This window comes from Oryctolagus cuniculus, chromosome Y (assembly GCF_051225735.1).
Source record: "Oryctolagus cuniculus isolate XC-2025 breed Fujian yellow rabbit chromosome Y, ASM5122573v1, whole genome shotgun sequence".
Lineage (NCBI taxonomy): Eukaryota > Metazoa > Chordata > Mammalia > Lagomorpha > Leporidae > Oryctolagus > Oryctolagus cuniculus.
Window position 1 is genome coordinate 30,920,085 of NC_142889.1, and position 20,374 is coordinate 30,940,458.

Consider the following 20,374-nt stretch of genomic DNA (forward strand, 5'->3'; position numbering starts at 1 on the left):
GAACTTGGACTTCTTTTTTAAATTTATCCCAAGATATTTAATTATTTTTGGAGCCAATGTGAATGGGACTGATCTTTAAAGTTCTTTCTCAGCTGTGGCGTTGTCTGTGTATACAAAGGCTATTGATTTTTCTGTGCTCATTTTGTATTCTGACACTTTACCAAACTCTTTTATGAGTTCAAATAGTCTCTTAGTAGAGTCTTAAAGATTCCTTATATATAGGATTATGTCATCTGAAAATAGGGATAGTTTGATTCCTTCTTTTCCAATTTATATCCTTTTGATTGCTTTTTCTTGCCTAATGGCCCTGGCTAAACCTTCCAGGACTATATTAACTAGCAATGATGAGAGTAGGCGTCCTTGTCTGGATCTGAATCTTAGAGGGAATGCATTCAGCTTTACACCATTCAGTAGGATGCTGACCATTGGTTTGTCATAAATTGCCTTGATAATGTTGAGGAACATTCCTCCTATACCCAATTTGTTTAAGGTTTTTCTCAGGAAAGGATGTTGTATTTTATTAAATGCTTTTCTGCATCTATTGAGATAATCATATTGGTTTTGTTCTTCAGTTTGTTCATGTAATATATCACAATTATTGATTTGTGAATGTTGAACCATTCCTAAATACTAAAAATAAATCCCACTTGATCCAGGTGAATTATATGCCTGACGTTTTGCTGGATTCGAGTAGCTAATATTTTGTTGAGGAGTTTTACACCTATGTTCATGAGGGATATTTGTTTATAGTTCTCTTTATTGTATCATTTTTCTGACTTAGAAAGTAAATGATTAACATTTCATTTAAGGAGTTTGGGAGGATTTCCTCCCTTTCAATTTTTCTGAGTAGCTTGAGAAGAATACTGTTAGTTCTTTAAATGTCTGGTAGAATTCAGAAGTGATGCCATTAGGTCCTGGGCTTTTCTTTGTTGGAAAGGTCTTACTTACTGATTCATTCTCTGTTGGTTATCAATCTGTTTAGATATTCTATGCCTTCATGACTAAATTTTGGTAGATTATATGTGTCTAGGAATCTCTCCGTTTTTTCTAGCTTTCCAATTTTTTGTTCTAGTAATTCCTCATGATTCTTTTTGTTTCTGTGGTGTCTGTTATATTTCTATTTTCATCTCTAAATTTATTGAATTGTGTCTTCTTCCCCCTTTTTTTGTTAGTTGGCCCAATGATGTACCAATTTGCTTATTTGCAGAAAATAAGCTCTTCATTTCAGTGATCTTTTGTGTTGTTTTTTGCTTTGAGTTTTATTTCTTCTCTAATTTTAATTATGTATTTCTTCCTACTAATTTGAGGTTTGGTTTGTTGTTTTTTTTTTTAGGTCCTTGATATATATTAATAGCTCCTCTATTTGGTACCTTTTCAATTTATTCATTAGGCAACAATTGCTATAAACTTTCCTCTTAACACTGCTTTTATTGTATCCCATAAATGTTGATATGATGTATTGTCACCTTCATTTGTTCCCAGAAAATTTTTGATTTCACTTTTGATTTAGTCTATGAACCACTGTTCTTTCAGGAACATGTTTTCAGTCCCATGTGTTTGCATATGATCTAGAGATTTCCAAGTTGTTGATGTCCAGCTTCATTGCATTGTGGCTAAAGAAGATGTATGTTGTGTTTCAACATTTTTTTTTAATTTGTTGAGACTTACTTTATGGACTTAGTATATGGTCTAGCCTAGAGAAAGTTCCATGTACTGATGAGAAAGATGTGCATTCTTCAACTGTAGGGTGAAATGTTCTCTACATATCTGTTAGGTCCTTTTGGTCCATAGACTCTATTACCTATGTGTAATGCCTGCACTATGTTTCTGTACTGATTTTTGTCTATTTGATCTATTGATAAATGTTGGATATTGATACCCCCCTTACTATTGTATTATAGTCTATGCATCCCTTTATATCCATTAACATTTCTTTTAAATAGATAAGCACCTTATAATTAGTTGTGTATACATTTATTTTAGTCACATCTTCCTGTTGAATTGATTCCTTAATCATTATATAAAGCCCTTCTTCATCTGTTACAATTTTTTGTGTTAAAATCTATTTTGTCTGATATTAGGATGAAAACACCTGACTTTTTTTTACTTTCCATTGGCATGGAAAAATTTTTTCCAGTATTTTACTTTCAGTTGGTATGTATCTTTGGTAGTGAGATGTTTTTCTTATAGGTAGCAAATAGACGGTCATATATTTTAATCCATTCAACCAGCCTGTTTTTTTTAACTGGAGAGTTGAGGCCATTTGCATTCAATGTGGCTAAAAACTTGGCTCTGCCATTTTCCAGTAAATATTCCTAGTGCTTACTTTGGATTTCTTTTGTATGTTTACTGGAGGATTATCAAACTTTACATTCTTTCATATTGATGGCTATCTTTCTGTGTTTCTGTGCATAACACATCCCTAAGCAGTTTATGTAAAGCTGGATGAGAAGTGACAAATTCTTTCAATTTATGTTTGTTATGAAAGGTGTTTATTTCATCTTCACTCATAAATGACTACATTGCAGGCTACAGTATTCTGGGTTGACAGTTTTTTTTTTCTCTTAAGATTTGGGATATATGCTGCCATTCTCTCCTAGCTTGTGTTTCTGATAAGAAGTCAGCTGTGAGTCTAACTGGATCCTCTGAAAGTAATCTGGATTTCTTTCATGCACATTTTATGGTCTTTATGGTGAATATCTTTTCTGGTAATATCTGTTAGGAGATCTATATACTTCTTCTACATGAGTGTTCCTTTCTTTCTCCAAATTAGCAAAGTTTTCTCTAATTATTTTACTAAATGGGGCTTCTAATCCATTCTCTCTTTCTACACTTTCAAGAACTCTAATACCTGTATGTTGTGTTATTTGATAGTATCCCATAAATCTCCAACACTGTTTTTAAGTTTTCTAATTTCTTCTTTTTCTTCTTCTTTGATCTAATTGAATGATTTCCAAAGTTTTGTTTTCTAGGACAATATTCCTTTTTCCATGCCAAATCTCTGTTATGGCTTTCCACCACATATTTTATTTGGTCTATTGAATTTTTCATTTCTAATATTTCATTGTGATTTCTCTTTAACATATCAGTTTCATAGGAAAATTTTCATTCATACCATGTATGGTTTTCTTAAGTTTGTGGATTTGCTTCTGGTTGCTTAAGAATAACCTATGTTTACTTTTTAATTCTATTTCCAGAAATTCATCACTCTCTTCATCCAAACATTTAAATATTGAAACATAGTTGTGTTCTCACAGGGTCTTCTTTATTATTGTTTCTTGAATTTCTTCATTTGTATTTAGTTAAATACAATGAATAAATTTGTGGAGTTTTTTTTTCTTTTCATGGTAGTTTTTTTTCTTTGAGCTATGAATCTATGACTTAATGTAATGCCTGCACTTTTAGTAAATACCCAGAGGTATATGGTTGGTATGGCCACGGAGCTCTGGTCAGTGCTTAGGTGTGGGGTACTTTTCCAGAGTAACACACAGGTGATTATAGTAGATCTCAATGCCTGGGTGTGTTCTGAACCATTATAAACCCCACAAGTGTTCTGCACAGTCTTCACTGTGAGCACAGTTTCTGCTGCAAAGACCTGTTATTAGTAACCAAGGAAATCCAGGCATGTGGAACTGCAACCAGTGATTGCCCACAGGCCCCACTATACCCTGTACCTTTTCATGTATCCACCAAGTCTCTACAGTCTCAGTACTAAAGGCCCCAACAGACTCCGAGTGCACAGGTTTCTCTGCCCTACCAAGCTGTCCAGTCAATAGAGTTGCAAATGTTCCCTGAGACAGTTCTGCCTAGGTGTCTTGCTCCTGGGAGTCTGTGGGTGCTTCATTGTCCTCTGAGGTTGACCACCTACCTCCCTGTCAGGCTCAAAGTCAGTGGGGACTGCCTAGTAGTCTCTTTGCTAGAGTCACTGGATCACATGCATACATAAGAGTCACTGGCCAAATGTTGCTATCTCCTTACCATTACTGCCAGTACTTCAAAAAACAGGGAGTCCTGCTCAGCCAGTTGCTGTGCATGTGCACAAATTTTTCTGCAGCTCCTGCCCTAATCAAAAATGATGCTCGCTCCTTCTCATCCAAGCAGCAGGAGCTTTCATGGGGAAGTTGAAGTGAATTAAATATGCCCCTTCTCCTACCACTGGGTCTGTGGACAACCTGTAGCAACTGCTAGCCTCCAGAGCTCCAGTCCAGACTCACACTGTGTCTCCCTCTGGCTATATCACCATGGGTTGCTTCAGCCCAGCCTCGCCTCTGTCTCCAAGCTGCCTCCTGCTCCAGCTCTTGGCTGCTTCAGTCGTGCTTGTGATGGTGTTCTTACTGCATGTCTGCACCTTCCACACAGGTCCATGACATTCCTTCTCCTGTTGTAGGATTTCCAGTGCAGTTTTCTTTCCTATTCTATCCTGAGAGTGTACTCCCTATCCTTTTTCTTCCTGTTCATCTGTAGCCTATCACAGTGTGTTATTCCCAAATTCACCATCTTGGAATCTCACTATAGTTATTCTTATCACAGAAGAGTGAGAATGAGTGAGTTGTAAGAAGAGTCGATTCTGTAATATCACCCACAAACCTCACTCAATTTGGAATTTGGCTTAGAGACTACTAGAATGAAGCCAGTGGGGATTCATAGCAGAGACAGTGCTCCTCAGAGAAGCAGATTAAGTCAGAGTTGTGATGTTGGAGGGTATTTGAAATCTTCAGAATTATTTTGATCAATGCGAAACCTAAAGCAACTTTCACTCCTCGGAGATTGAAATGCTAAGGCAAAAGGGTAAGTCATAGTGTGTGTACTTTTGTGTTCTATAACACCTATGGAGTTTCTGGCTAAAAATGAACAAGTATTTCTGATATGAATTTGAGCCAATAAAATCATATATTTAAAACACAGTTTGGAAAAATTTGATAAATTATTCATGAAAATATGCATGGCTACTTTTTTTAATCTCTCAAAAGTGTTCCATCCTCCCCATGCCAACCCACAGGCATGTGAAATTTCCTTTAACATTTCCATGCTTTTTCTTAAGTATGGAAATCAATGTCAAAACCAAAACTGTCTGTATGACTTCTTCCTCAGCATTTCCAGTTGATTATTCATTGAGCGCTGAGGAGGAATGTGAAATAAATAAGACCAAATAGCAGTGCTTACTTCCAGATGACTTTCCATTATATAGTCATTCATGTTCTTACAATTATTTTGGTTGTTTATCTTGCATTGTATGTTCATAAATTGTAATTTTAAATATAATTAGAAATCAGTGACATAACTCAAAGAATGATTTATTACTCTCAGGAAGTACTGAGGGCAAGCAGTCTTAAAGTAAAGCACCATATTTTTATAGGTTTGAATTAAAAACTCTTAATATGTAAAACACATCTAGACTATAAGATTAGAGATCAGATTATCCATTATCATTTACAGCCAGTTGGATCTGTAAAAGAAAGAAATTACAAAATAAGTCTGACATGATACAAAGCAATTTCACACCAGATGTTTATCTAGATTTTAAAATTAACTTAACCCCATTTTTTTTTAGTCAACAAGTATCCTAGGCCAACAGTACCTGTTCAACAGTCTAATACTTGAGGTTGTCTCTAAGACAAATAAGTGTGTTCAGGCCACTGTCAGACATCTTCCAACTTCATCCTGAGAGTAGATAGCTGAGGTGGTCTACTATTGAGTATATACAGTATTATAGTCTATACATTATACACCACAATGGAGACAGAAGAAATCCTGTCACTGTTGATGATTTAATCCATGGAGAACCTACAAAGAGAAGAAAGGAAACAAAGTACAAATCCATTCTCTAAGTACTTCAGATGAAGGAAGCTGACTAAGATAGACTCAGGGGCATCTTCCTGTGTTCTACATATTAAACTAGTCACTTAACAGCAAGCATTGATGTTGACTTTTCTTTAGACCTAATTTTTTCCTGGGATATATTTTTTACCATCTACCTTTGGGTTAACACAGAAGTTTGTAAGTTTGAAGATTGTAAAAGATGACCTATTTTATCTATGAGCACAGCAAAATATTTACCATCAAACTACAGTACAAGATAGTTTTTGAACACCCATGGTTGTTTTTAACAAGAAAATTAACAGGAAACAGAGGGAAATATCTCAAACTTTGTGGCAAACAAAGGGAGATCAAGGATCAAAGGAGAGAGAAATACATAGGAAAGTAGGGCCCTCATTCATAAGGGTGATAGGTGCTGAGTGTCTTAGTGCAAGAACATTTCAGCTCTCTTATAGAGTTGTGAAAAAGTGAAGAGACCAAAGGGGAACTGATGCCATCCATCATCCTTTTACATTAAATAGGACTCCCACACTAATTCACAACCTTGAAAGTGCAAATGATATAATACTGGCAGCCAATGTGAATGTAGGCAGGTGTATCATAATTCCAAAGACTTTAGGAAGAATTCACTCAATGTCATAAGTTATAAGAAAAAACAATCAATGCCTACCAATCAGCACCATAACTCGTCACTACTGGAAAGAATGCCCTCCCCTATGTGCACTAACAAGATGTAGAAACATGATTCTCAGCTGGGTAAGTTTGACTTCCCAGAATTCTGTAAACTGTCCGGACACATTTCCAGCTGTCACATAAGGGGCTTCACTGCCTTCCAGTGGATAGCTGTCATCCTCCTAAAAACAGTACTGGCCTGTGCCCCAACTAACTATTAAGCAGCTCAAAATGAGTATGGTGCCCAAGTAGAGCATTTTGGCATAGGAAAAGGGTCTATATTTCCCCCTCTTTCAAACTCTTCACCTTTTAAACCACTTTTCCAATAGTTTGAGATATTGGGATATTTTTGCATCATGAGCAGTTTTTCATAGAAGAGTAGGCACAGTAGGCAGAATTTTAAGGTGGCCTCTGATTTATGCACACTGTGTTATGCCCTGCATTTCCCTCACCCTTAGATTAGCACTGAGTCTAGATGATTAAGGATGGCAAAGCTGATATACAGACACTCCTATTGTTATGGCCTTTGACATGAGGAACCACTTGAAAGACTTGAGGGAAATTCCCTTGCTGGACTGTGTACTGCAGTATGAGTGGGAAGTACAAATATACCCTAGGAACTGAGGTTAGATGACAAGTGACACAGAGAAGCTGGATCTCTCAGTCATGTGGCATAAGGAAATAAATAATGCTGATTATAAGTATGTATTCATGAGCAGATAAATCTGATCCTGCAGATGACAACCAATGCATGTAGAAATTTGATGGTGTCTTCAATCATGACTGTAGCCCTTTCTTGGCAAGGGGGTCTTTCCTTGTCTCCTGGGCTTCCTACTCTACCATGACTGTTTCTGCCTGCTTTTCTAGATGATTCATTCCACAGTCCTTCTCTATCAGATCCTCCATGTCCCTGGATATTTCCTGTAAGCATGATCAGTCCGTAAGTTAAACTAATACAACTAAGAATCCTGTCACAGTGACTTCAGCAAGGTGTTTCAATACTAACATATCTAACATGTTGAACCTGCCTAACTTCTTAAGATAAAGCTTTCCAAAATTATATGGTCAGAATCTTATATTTTCCTGTATATCTTATTTCACTTATACCAAGTGTTTCTTTAAGTATTTTTGCGTCTTACTCATTAATGTGATTCAGATTAGAAATATATTTTTATTCATGCGCATGATTTTTACATTCTGTGTCTCAGCAGTGTGAGAAGAGGGAGACAACTTTACACAAGAGAAGGAAATGAAGAACTGTGATTTATATGCTGTCCAATCTGATCATAGTGACTTCAGTCCACCAGATTGAAACCTTAAGGACTCAGTGTGACACATTTAACCAAAATCCTCTGCCATAAAAATCTTAGAAGCAAACTCATAAAAGCTTACTTCAAAGAGAGGTTGTGAGGAAGAAATGCTAAATTAGGAACTTGCCTTATACATGTGGCTCCTAATTCATTTATTCAAGCCTATTCAGTCACTGCAAGAATAAAAAAGGCACTGAGTGCTAATACTCCTGTGAGTTGTCTGTGTGAAGTGTATATTTTATTGGAGTAGTGACAGAACAACAGAACAGTAGGCTCCAAATAGTCATTGATAGACAAAATTGGGACAGGAGGGCATGGTGGTCACACTGACTACGATGTCATCAGTGTGACAGACTGGTAAGGGTCTTAGAAGTTGAGGGGATGGGAGAGAAGAAATGCAATAAGAAACACAATGGTGAGCCACATTAGAAGCAGAGACAGGTGTGATGACTCTTTAGTGGCCCTCTCAAGACTCTGAAGTTCAAGTGGTAAGTAATGATTTATTCCAGAGCTAGAAAGGAAGTCTTGGGTCATATTCTCTGTATTATTGATTCTGGAGGACACTGTAGTAATTCTAGCCATGTAGTCACCATTCTAGCAGACAATAGAAAGCCCCTGCCTCAACTGTCACCACATGATATTTCTCATCATCAAGAAAGACTTGAAACCTGAGGATGTAAGGAAACATCCACCCTCATGAGCATTCATCCTGCAGTGTTTGGCACTCACACAATACCTGTTCCAGTCCTCATGCAGGAGCAGTGATGGGGGTGGATGGCTATTGATCACATCACCAAGTCACAGGGTTAGGGGAAGAGGAGTTACAGGATTTGATCTGTGTCTGAGGTATCCCAGTACCCATCTGCCCAGACTCTGTATCTATGAACGGTGCTGCCTTCTGTGGACATCTGTCTCCTTGGGATCTTTCCACAATTTCATCACTTTCTATTTTCTAAAATGTGCTGTCTGACTGGGCTCCTGTGTCTACAGTATGCTTTCTCATCACTTTCTGGACCAGTCTCCTAGTGGAGGGAGCACATGGAGACAACTCAATTATGGCCATGAAAAGTTGAGTGCAATTGCCAGGCTACATTGTGAATACTTTTCCTGAACCTTAAGGAAGAGACTTCAATCAAGTTCTTCACAATCATGCAGGAAGCCTCTAGGGGTAAATGTCAATCAATAACCCTGGGCAAGTTCTAGGAACAGAAATAAAATTTTCCTATTCCTGAGTCCCAAAACCATTGAGATTCAACAATTATGATTAAGTCCTGACAGTGAACCTGGTCCTATTTCCAAAATTTCACAAGTGAGATTTGATGTTCTGATTATAGAAATAGACTAAACTATGATCAGAGTGTTGGTAAGTGACTGCTCACCTGCCACGTAGTATCAGCCAAGTGACTTGATCTTTCTATGCCTTGCATTCTCTATAAAAAAGGGCAACGATTCCTGATGCCCAAAACTGTTTTTGAGTATAAAGAGTTCCAGATACAGACACTCCTCAGCTAGTGTCTGACAAGCCCTAAACCCTCAATAATACTTAGATATCAGGATTTGGAATGTTACACCTTGTGATGATTTAATTGATGTTTTCTCATTCCCTGTTCACCTCTAGTATCCACAAAGTAAGGGGTCTTTTTAGATTACTTCTCATTCTCAAGACAGAGACTGAAATGTAGAAGACCTCCAGACTGAAGAAAGGAATGATCAACCAAGAACACAATTTTTTTACTCAATTCTGTCATCTTATCACGTGGATACTAGTCAGGCAGTAAAAAGCACTGAGTTCTGGCCTCACTTCTACCACAAAGGTAAGTCATTGTCTCCAGATGAGTGTTACTGTGGCTATGACAGCCTGTGAAACTTACATACACAGAGGCCTTATCTCCTAAACACAGGCCTTGTACACAGGCCTCTCACAAACACAGGATAGCACATCACACAGGCCTCTCTCTCTCTCTCTCAGAAAAAATATCTGGCAATCTGTCTCAAGGGTGTCCTACATGCATAAGTGTAAGGAATAGATCTCACTCCTCCCTTACTCGAGTACCAAGAACACACCAGAAATCATTGAGTATTAAGAATTGGACATGAGAAGTTCATAGTAATGTGGGAGAAGATGTTATGGAAATAACCTCTGTGATCCAAAACAATGAATGCAGTGATATGCTCTTATGAGGTTCTATATGGATTTATAGAAACAACTATCAATCCCACCTGTACATGCTCAGGGAAGACTTATCCTAAGAGGTGAAATCATATTGAAATATTCTAAAGCATTACTTTTTCCAAATCTTAAACTGTCTAAGGAAAGAGCAAGGTGAGCTTTGCAGATCTAAAGTCTTGTGATGCTGAGAGTTCGGAAATCATGTAAAATAGACAATCAGAAAGAATCTAGTCTCAGAACAACCAGGACACACTGCATCCCAAGGACCCAGATGAGAAAGACATAAATATATTAAGACATGCAGTATTTCAAATAATCCACTTAAAATCATGTCGTATAGATGCAGGAGTGCCTGCTATTCTGTATCTCCCTCCCATACCACTTCAGTCAGACTCTGGAAAGATGATGCTGGGATCTGTGGGACCTTGGAAACCCTACTAGGTCATAGAGGTCACTTAATAGCTCTTCAACATTAGAGGCCCCCAGACCTAACTGTCAGCAGTGGCTTTTGAACATGAATCATTGAGGTTCCACAGACATAGCAAGATGGCTCAAGTGCATTACCTTTTGCATAAGTTCAAACAGATCCTGGGCACCTGCTGCTTCTCAATTTCTGTTTGAGAATATCATGTTGCAGAGTGTGAGAATCACTTAGATTAGACATGGGTTAGGGTAAAACATTCACCAGTAAAAATGAGGAGACTAACACTTTGCCACACTTGCTTTCTCTCAAGAAAAAGAGATCTCCCCTTTATGCTTCTCCTCCTGTCCCCATTCTCAGCATCTTTTCTCTGTGTCTCAGTGCTCTGACACTCTCCATATTAATTGTTTCTCTCTTTTAACTCATAGCAGCTTCTACCTCCAAATTACAACTTGGCATGGTCTTTCCACACCCCCCCCTGCCAGTGCCCACATCCATTTATAACATCTCTCATTTGCATAATTTAATTTCTTTCCTGGACAGCTACTAGATTACTAAGTTTCCAAATTCCATGAGGTAAATCAATTATTGGATGGTCTTGGGTCAAGGGTACAGAGCCTATTAGTTGGTTTATTTTATTTATTCGTTTTGCTTTACTTCATTATTTACCATGTTGTATGCACTACACTTTACTTCTTGCCCCTTCCTAATTATTTTTCTTGCAACAATTGTTCTCAGGGAATCTCACTCAGTCTAACATCTTTAAAGGACATTTGAAAGCTGATGACATCTTAATGTCTACCTACAGCCCAAACACCATCTTCACTTCTCTTCTATATTTAGTATACTGTCTTATAATAATAACTTATTTACATGACTTACTAATCATGATGTCTCATTGCCAGCTCCAAACTCACCTGCCCTGACCATATTTATCTCTCTCTTTCTTTCTTTCTCTCCCTCCCTCTCTCTCTCTCACACACACATATGCACACATACACATGTATATACACAAGCACACACAGAAGTCTGCCTTCATTATACATTTGAGTAATCCTAAACTACTATTTTCTTCTCATACCGAGGCAGGAGTCAGTTAAGGGTTAATTGGGGAATCTGAGAAAAACAAATTCTCAAATTATTTTGTAGTCTTAGTGTGCTTTTCCTTTTTCCAGTCTCTACCTCCTTGCCGTTATACTTGACCTTGAGGCAGTAAAGAGATAATTGGGGAAGCTAAGGAAAAAAGTTGCAAACTTGACCTTCATATGCATGTGGTAATGTCCAGATGGCTTACATGCCAGATGATCTCAGAACCACACGGAGGGTTGCCTCTCAGCAAATAACCACCCCTATAAATATACAGACCTTGACCGCATTCAAGTGGCTTTGGTCTCAGCCTGTTGGCCAGCTCATATTTTCATAATGAGTATACTTTACTTTCCTGTAATAAACATTTGTTTCTTTACTCAGTGCTTGTGCGAGCCTCGTTCAATTTGTTGTCTGAAGTTCAAAAGAGCTTAGTCATGAACTTTCCACTCTCAACTCCAATGATACTAAATACTTAAATAAAAAATACCTACTTCTGTATTTTGAAGATCTGATCTCAAGTCCATCTACCTCTACCACCAGCATTTTTCATTCTATTCCTACATGACTCCATCTCCTGGACTGCTCAAAACCAATATTCTCAAATTGGTACTTATTTGGGGCTGGTGCTGTGGTGTAGTGAGTAAAGATACTGCCTGGAGTGTCAGCATCCCATATGGGCACTGGTTGTAGTCCTAGCTGTTCCTCTTCCAGTTCAGCTCTCTGCTATGGCCTGGGAGATCAGTAAAAGATGGCTCAAGTGCTTGGGCACCTGCACCATCATGGGAAACCCAGAAGAAGTTCTTGGCCCCTGGCTTCAGATCGGTCCAGCTCTGATGGTTGCAATCATTTGGGGAAATGAACCAGTGGATGGAAGCTTGCTCTCTCTCTGCATCTGTCTCTCTTTAATTGCCTTCAAATTTTAATTTTTTTTGACAGGCCAAGTTACACAGTGAGAGAGAGAGACAGAGAGAAAGGTCTTCCTTTTCCTTTGGTTCACCCTCCAAATGGCTGCTGCAGTGGCGCACTGTGATCCGAAGCCAGGAGCCAGGTGCTTCCTCCTGGTCTCCCATGCAGGTACAGGGCCCAAGCACCTGGGCCATCCTCCACTGCCTTCCCAGGCCACAGCAGAGAGCTAGCTGGACTGTATGAGGAGCAACTGAGACAGAATCCAGTGCCCCATCCGGGACTAGAACCCAGGGTGCCAGCACTGCAGGCAGAGTATTAGCCAAGTAAGCCACAGCACCAGCCGCAATTGCCTTTCAAATAAATAATAAATAATAATAAAATGTTTTCTTAGAAAATTGGTAGTTAGGGGCTGGCACTGTGGCATATCAGTTTAAAGCCCTGGCCTGAAGTGCCGGCATCTCATATGGGCACAAGTTCTATTCCCTGCTGCTCCTCTTCCCATCCAGCTCTCTGCTATGGCCTGGGAAAGCAGTAAAAGATGGTCCAAGTCCTTGGGTCCCTGTACCTATGTGGGAGACCCAGAAGAAGCTCCTGGCTCCTGGCTCCTGGCTTCAGATCAGCTCAGCTCCAGCTGTTGTGGCCATCTGTGGAAGACCTCTCTCTCTGTCTCTACCTCTTGCTGTAACTCTGTTTTTCAAATAAATAAAATAAATAATTTTTAAAAAATGGTACTTAATAGTTGCCTAACAATAAATCATTTATTTGATTGAATCTTATCATATTGCCACATAAATATCCTTTAACTTCTTTAGTCATAAATGTACATCCCTGATTAAAATTTTATGTTTTCCCATTCTACTCTGATTTTAATGACAACATCTCTAATCTAATTTGTATTTCCAATATGATCCTGAGTAAAGCCTTCCCTTTCCCTAGGCCTTGGTTTCATAATGTATAAAATGAACTCACTCAAATTGAGCACAGAAATGTTCAGTAGGGAGACCCATGGGTCTGTCACTCCATTGGAATGTGCTAAATTGGAATGAATGTATGGTCAAAACAACTCTGTGAAAGCCAGTTTCTAATTTGACCATTCATCACATCCATCATGAATATCTTTTTTGAAGAGATAATCTTCAAAGCACTAATATTTAAGAAAATCTCTGCCAAGTCACAGTCTATCTGATCCAGAGAGAACACAACAGAAATTTCAGTGACAACTCACAACAAGGAGTGTATACTTTGTAAAATATTTTGGTAGGATCTTCATAGAAATGTATGACTGCAGCTGCCACAAAAACTCTGATATGCAAAGGAATCTGGTTTCCACAATAGCCCTAAATTACATATCCAGACTGTCAAATTCTGAGCAAAATGAAATTAACACTTTTATAAAAGAAAATTATGTTTCAGTCAAAAAAGGCATAAACTTTCCTTATGAAAAATTTATATTTAAAAAGTTTATTTCCTTATGAAAAGTACAATTACTTTTAAAAACATTTTGTTAAATACCCTACAAATGCCCAGAGGGTTAATGAAAGCAGGAGAAAGATGTATGATTGTCTAGTTTATACTGTGCCCCACTAAACTATACAAGTGCTACCTCTTAATCAAAATGTAAAAAGTAAATTATGTAATATAAAGATTTTTAAGCATTAAATAGGGAATAAGGTATCAAGACATTGAGGAGATGATGATATAAATATGGAATTAAAAATTATGAAAAAATTTAAATAATAGTTTTGAAGAGACAGGAATCAATGAACATCAAGAGAAGGCAAATTAAGTTATCTAGATGTGTTACATGTTTTACTTATGTTATTTAGTAAAACACATAGCAAATGAAAAAATAAACAGGCAAGCTATTTGCAGTACACCATCAATTGTACTAACACATGCATCATGGGATACCCATTATGAGTGGAGAAGGAGAGGTAGAATATTTAGAAAATTATGGCTAAAAATATCCAAATATGGCAAAACACAGTTATCTGCCCATGTAAGATAATCAGTGAAGTCTAAGAGAATGGATCATAAAAATCTGCACTAAGAAACATTCTACTAGAGTTAATGTACAAATAAGAATGCACAATCCTAAAAGGAACAAAGAAGTGACTTTCGATTCACCAAACACCTTCAAAGAGGATAACAGCTGATTTTTTGTACAAAACAATATCAGTCAGAAGTTAGTGGGTGGCACATTTAAGTCACTGAAAGGGAAACAACCACAGCTATCAGATATTAATTCTGTATTAGATAATGTGACAATTGAAATTGTGTTCCTAGAATGGCCATCAATAAGTGAGAAAAGAAGTTTCTTAGGCTAAAATGAAGGACATTATGCACTAACTAAAACCCATATGAATAAATCAACATCATAGATATTGGTAACAACATAGATATATGTAACAGTCAAGCTTTTTTTCTTTATGTGTTTACTTATTTTTTCTATGTCAAAGTCCAATGCAAAAAAAAGTAATTATAAAGCCATGTTGAGGAGTACAGAATGTTTATGACCTAGTGGTATTAAAGCTGTATTAATGGACACATATTTAGTAATGGGACCCGAAGCTTTTGTATGTGGGAAGATTTTTAGTGAATATTTTATTTTTACTTTAATGACTGTCCACAGTTCATTTCTTGATATACAGGAGTAATTTGAAATGTTCACAATCCACTGGAATTAAAAAGCAAATTTATTTGATGAAACACTAATTTGAAATCCATGTGTAACTTTTTCATAATATGTGTTTTCCACAAAACATTAAAGATGACCTTCTAAGTAAACTCATTTAATTTCTTCAGTTATCATTCATAATATCTGCCTCTAAGTCACTTATTTTGTAGTAGTCCATGGAAATAGGTTTTCTGGGTACTTTGAGTTGAAAATAATTGGTATTTTAATATAGAGGAAGGAATGAATACAAAATTAAGTTATGTTTGAAGATGGTATGAACAAAATTAATTTGATGAATCAGAAGGGTTAATACTCAGAACATATAATATTAGGCACTACTATAAGCCACAAAATATTTATGGGCCTAATAGTTCAAAGCTCCAAATTAATTACACAGATTCAATAAAAAAGAAAAAAATATGCTTTCAAATATATCAAGAGAGAAAAATCAACACAGAAATCAGCCATTTTCACTGATTCATTAAAATCTATCTGTATATAAATAACAATGAATGCACTACATGCATATAAATAATGTTAAGTAATTTATTTTAAAGTTTGACTAATTAAGCATACAAAAAATGGACAACATTATGACAAGGAAGCAAATGATAAAGTTCCTTTTCGGAATTCAGATATAAGTGTTTAAATAAAAAGATATATATATTATAAAAATCTGTCATTTTTTCTCTCACAACAGAAATCCAGCATATCATAATTTCTTGGCACTCTAATGACAGTAGTAACCATCAAGTAAAATGTAGCAAGCAATTTGTACCTACATGTACATTTCATTAAGATTATTTAAGCTAGGGCCGGCGCCGTGTCTCACTTGGTTAATCCTCCACCCGCAGTGCTGGCATCCCATATGGGTGCCAGGTTCTAGTCCCAGTTGCTCCTCTTCCAGGCCAGCTCTCTGCTGTGGCCTGGAAGGGCAGTGGAGGATGGTCCAAGTGCTTGGGTCCCTGCACCCCACATGGGAGACCAGAAGGAAGCACCTGGCTCCTGGCTTTGGATCAGCATAGCTCCTGCCATTGCAGCCATTTGGGGGATTAACCAATGGAAGGAAGACCTTTCTCTCTGTCTCTGTCTCTCTCACTGTCTAACTCTATCTGTCAAATAAAAAAAAAAGAAAAAGAAATATTAACTCACAATTTAAATAGACTATCCAGAAGGATTATTTTTGTAGAGTTGTGAAAGTGCCAATGAGGAAAAATGATGATTGAAGATAAAATCCTGAATTTGGACAATTAGTTCTTGCCAGTATTAGGTTAACGCTATAGCAAAACAGTAATTGAGAACATTGTAAGGAAATGTAATAACTCATAAAAATTGTCAAAATATTGTCAGTTTTCTGGTATTAAATTAAGCTTAAATTAAATTTTAATATTAAACTAATCATATTCTACCCATTATCATTAACTTACAGTAATCTGGGGAAGAGGAGTATGTTCCAAATAAAATGAAAAAGGGATTTCTCATGAAACATGATTGTCTACTACAGAAAATCTATGTGAAACATTATCTTGTATACTGTAAATAATTGTGCTTTGGGGGAAACTGTTATATGTCCAACAACTTATAGTGCAGAAAGTTAAAATAATCAAATGCTGTAAGATTCACCAAAATGTCTAATAAAGTTGGAAGAAATATTTGAGAACCCCCCAAACTAGGAAAGCAAACCAAATAAATTTTCCATGGAAGGAACAAAACTAAGAAACAGATTCTTTATTCATAAAGGACTTATGAAGATGAGAAATCTTTTTGGGTGTTCAGATTGGAGGGGCAAAAACAATAAAAGAAAACTAACTGCAAACATTCCAAGGTGATATCTCACTATATGAGAAATAATCTTAATTTCTTTTTCACACAGAAATAACCTACCAAAATAAAATTTCACATTACATAAGCTTTAGACAGGGGGATTATCTTTAAAACATGTAATTCAATACAATGCAGATGGGAGAATCACAAAATACATGAAAATAACAAGGACCCAAATGAATAAAAAGGCATATTTGGGAAACAGCAAGTAAATTGAGTCTACTTTATATATTATGTATGTCAAACATTAGACTGAGCCAAATAAAAAACTACTGAGCATAGTTATTTTAAAAAAGATAAAATCAATAGAAGTTAAAAATATAAACCTACATATACAAAGGTTAGAATGAAAAGGAATTAAATAATCTAATTGTGTGGATTATACAAAAGAAATCAAAAAAACTAGTCTAATAATTACTTAGTGTTCAGGTATCCAAAATTGACAAGAAGACACAAATCAGTGAATTCAGAAAAGTGGTAACATCAAAGAAAAGACTTAAATGAGAAAAGGATGATAATCTGTGAAGACATGAGAAAAATCTCCATAGTTTATATGTGTGAAAGCAGAAATAACTATTAACAGATCATTGAGAAATTGTCAGTAAAACTAGAATTGGATGCTTAGTTAATATGCTTTCAACAAACAGTAATATGCAGATTACCTTCTGAAGTAAGATCTAAGGATTAGGTAGCAAAAGCTGCTTCATAGATGCCAAGTCTAAAGGAAAAAAAAATCCTACATTAAGTTTGGAAAGTTTAAGAAGTAATTTCAATACATGGAGACCATTGAACTAAGGGAGGCATTGTCAAAGCAAAAAAAAAAAAAGGTTACAAGTAAAAAGACAAGTAAAATTCTACACATTTAAATTAAAATTAAAATTCCCTAATTTTTTGAATATTTAACAGAGTTAGAATTCAGTTTTTCAGATTTGTTTCATCAACTTGTTAAAATTGTCATATCAATCACATTTTTCAGAGTACCAATTATTCTTTTATCAGAACTAAAAAATATCAAAGGACTGGCCATGGCATACACATTTCCCACAAGTCTCTGGACATCCAGGACAACTGGATCATATTTCCACAATACAGTTGAGAAAGATGACATTGTGATATCCACAGAGTACATAATCACAAAGAAACTCACCAGGAGCAGGACAGTATGAGTGGCCCTTTTTGCTGGGGAGGTTCTTGGGGTAATGCTTATGCTGTGAAGGTACTCATACCTCCTCTGATGATTAAATAAGAAAATCATCATGTATGCACTGGAGAGTAGCATGATACCTACAAAGAAGATGTTCTGGGACAATGCAAGTGTGAAAAATATTTCCATGATGATAGAATTCATTGAGGAAAGTGAGCAGTACTTATTGACATTGAGTAGTTTGGTCATGTTGGAATGAGCTACAGTGTAGATGATCATGTTACTATTGAAAGAAAGGTTGAGGGACCAAAAACAGAAGAAAGCCTGAGTAATATAATTTGTGAGTCCATGTTTAAATCTTGACATGTAGAAGGTGCTGGGGCTGATGGTGATGACTTGGATGATGCTCAAGAGGGACGTAGTACTGATGGAGAGACCCCTCATCACCCTGATCATATAGAGCAAAACCTTACATTTTAAGTCATTTAGAAAATTCAGTGACTCGAACATATCTGCAGATAAAATTTCCAGTGTTGTGAGTAGCATCATTATATGGACAAATGCCAAGTGACACGTGGTCACATCAGTGGGCTTAGGTCTATGATCTCGGTGGATTGTCAAGATGTGGAAGAGAAAGAGGAAGGTGTTGGCTAAGATTCCAATGGCAGCTTGAAAAACATACATATTTTTTAATGATAGCATAATTGGAAACTTTTTTTCATATGAACAGCATTACAGGAAACATTTTAGATACCTGTAAAACAAAAACAGATCTTATGTCAGCAGTGTTCTTTCTTCTGTCATAAAAGTTATCACAAATATGATTTTTATTTTACCCACTTATTTTTAAGGAACACCAAATATTTTGTACGGATTTTTGGTAGTAAGATTTCTGCATTCTCTGTAACAAATGAAATTTTTCACTACATCCATATTCTGAACCCTTTAAAGATTCCTATATTTGTGAATTTCAAACATTTTTGCAGCAAGATAAACTTAATTGCATTTTTCTGTAAATGTTTTTAAATACTCTACACACATATGTCTGGTGTGAAATGGCTCAATCTCATAAATGAATGGAAGAAGTAGAAAAATTCCTCTACAACCACATGACATGCATGAATTAATGAGAGGCACATAGCAGAGTTGGTAAAGTCATTGTTGAATTTGCTTCGAAGGCTTAATCAACTAGAGCAAAAGAACTATGTATCATAAATGAATAATTGTTCCATAAATGTGTATCTGGCTGGCGCCGTGGCTCACTAGGCTAATCCTCTGCCTTGCGGCACTGGCACACCGGGTTCTAGTCCCGGTCAGGGTGCTGGGTTCTGTCCTGGTTGCCCCTCTTCCAGGCCAGCTCTCTGCTATGGCCAGGGAGTGCAGTGGAGGATGGCCCAAGTGCTTGGGCCCTGCACCCCATGGGAGACCAGGAGAAGCACCTGGCTCCTGCCTTCGGATCAGCGCAGTGCACTGGCCACATCGCGCCTGCCACGGCGGCCATTGGAGGGTGAAGCAACGGCAAAAGGAAGACCTTTCTCTCTGTCTCTCTCTCTTACTGTCCACTCTGCCTGTCAAAAACAAAAACAAACAAATAAACAAACAAAAAAATGTGTATCTGTACCCATGGAACCAGAAAAAGTACCAGGACCATATTGACTAGAAGATTAACCATCTCCACATTTCAAGGATCATAATCAATTCAATTATATATTTAAGCAGTGTATGATATTGGTCCCAGTACTTCTTCCATTCATTTATGAGATTGAGCCATTTCGCACCAGACATATGTGTGTAGAGTATTTAAAAGTATTTATTTTGGTATATATACATATATGTATGTATATATGAAATTATAGTGTCCTCATACGTTATGAGATGTTTGGTGAAAGAGATAACATAATTACATGAAAGCAAGTAGATAAGGATTTCAATATTTTCTTCTCCTGCCACAGTGATATTTGGCTGATTATCCCTGCCTCATTTCTCTCATTTGGTAAATGCCCACCATGCACTGAAACAGACTTGCTCTATCAGATACTCAATTGTTATTTGTTTCTAATGAGGCTCTTGTTAACAACATACAGTCTGGGTGAGAAAAAAAAAAACATGGCTCTTGCTCTTGTGGATGAGCAATAATATATGAAATATAATCATTAAGATGATTTCTTTTTTTTAACTTTTATTTAATGAATATAAATTTCCAAAGTACGGCTTATGGATTACAATGGCTTCCCCCCCATAACGTCCCTCCCACCCGCAACCCTCCCCTTTCCCATTCCCTCTCCCCTTCCATTCACATCAAGATTCATTTTCGATTATCTTTATATACAGAAGATCAGTTTAG

The 20,374-nt window shown here is 36.8% G+C and overlaps 1 protein-coding gene across 1 annotated transcript; it reads right to left on the bottom strand.

The window, feature by feature from the left end:
• Positions 1 to 17,823: 17,823 nt before the first annotated feature.
• On the bottom strand, positions 17,824 to 18,775 carry LOC149119475 (putative vomeronasal receptor-like protein 4). The gene has a single exon (XM_089325092.1). The coding sequence runs from the start codon at positions 18,730 to 18,732 to the stop codon at positions 17,824 to 17,826; it is 909 nt and encodes a 302-aa protein (XP_089181218.1). The 5' UTR covers positions 18,733 to 18,775.
• Positions 18,776 to 20,374: the final 1,599 nt, after the last annotated feature.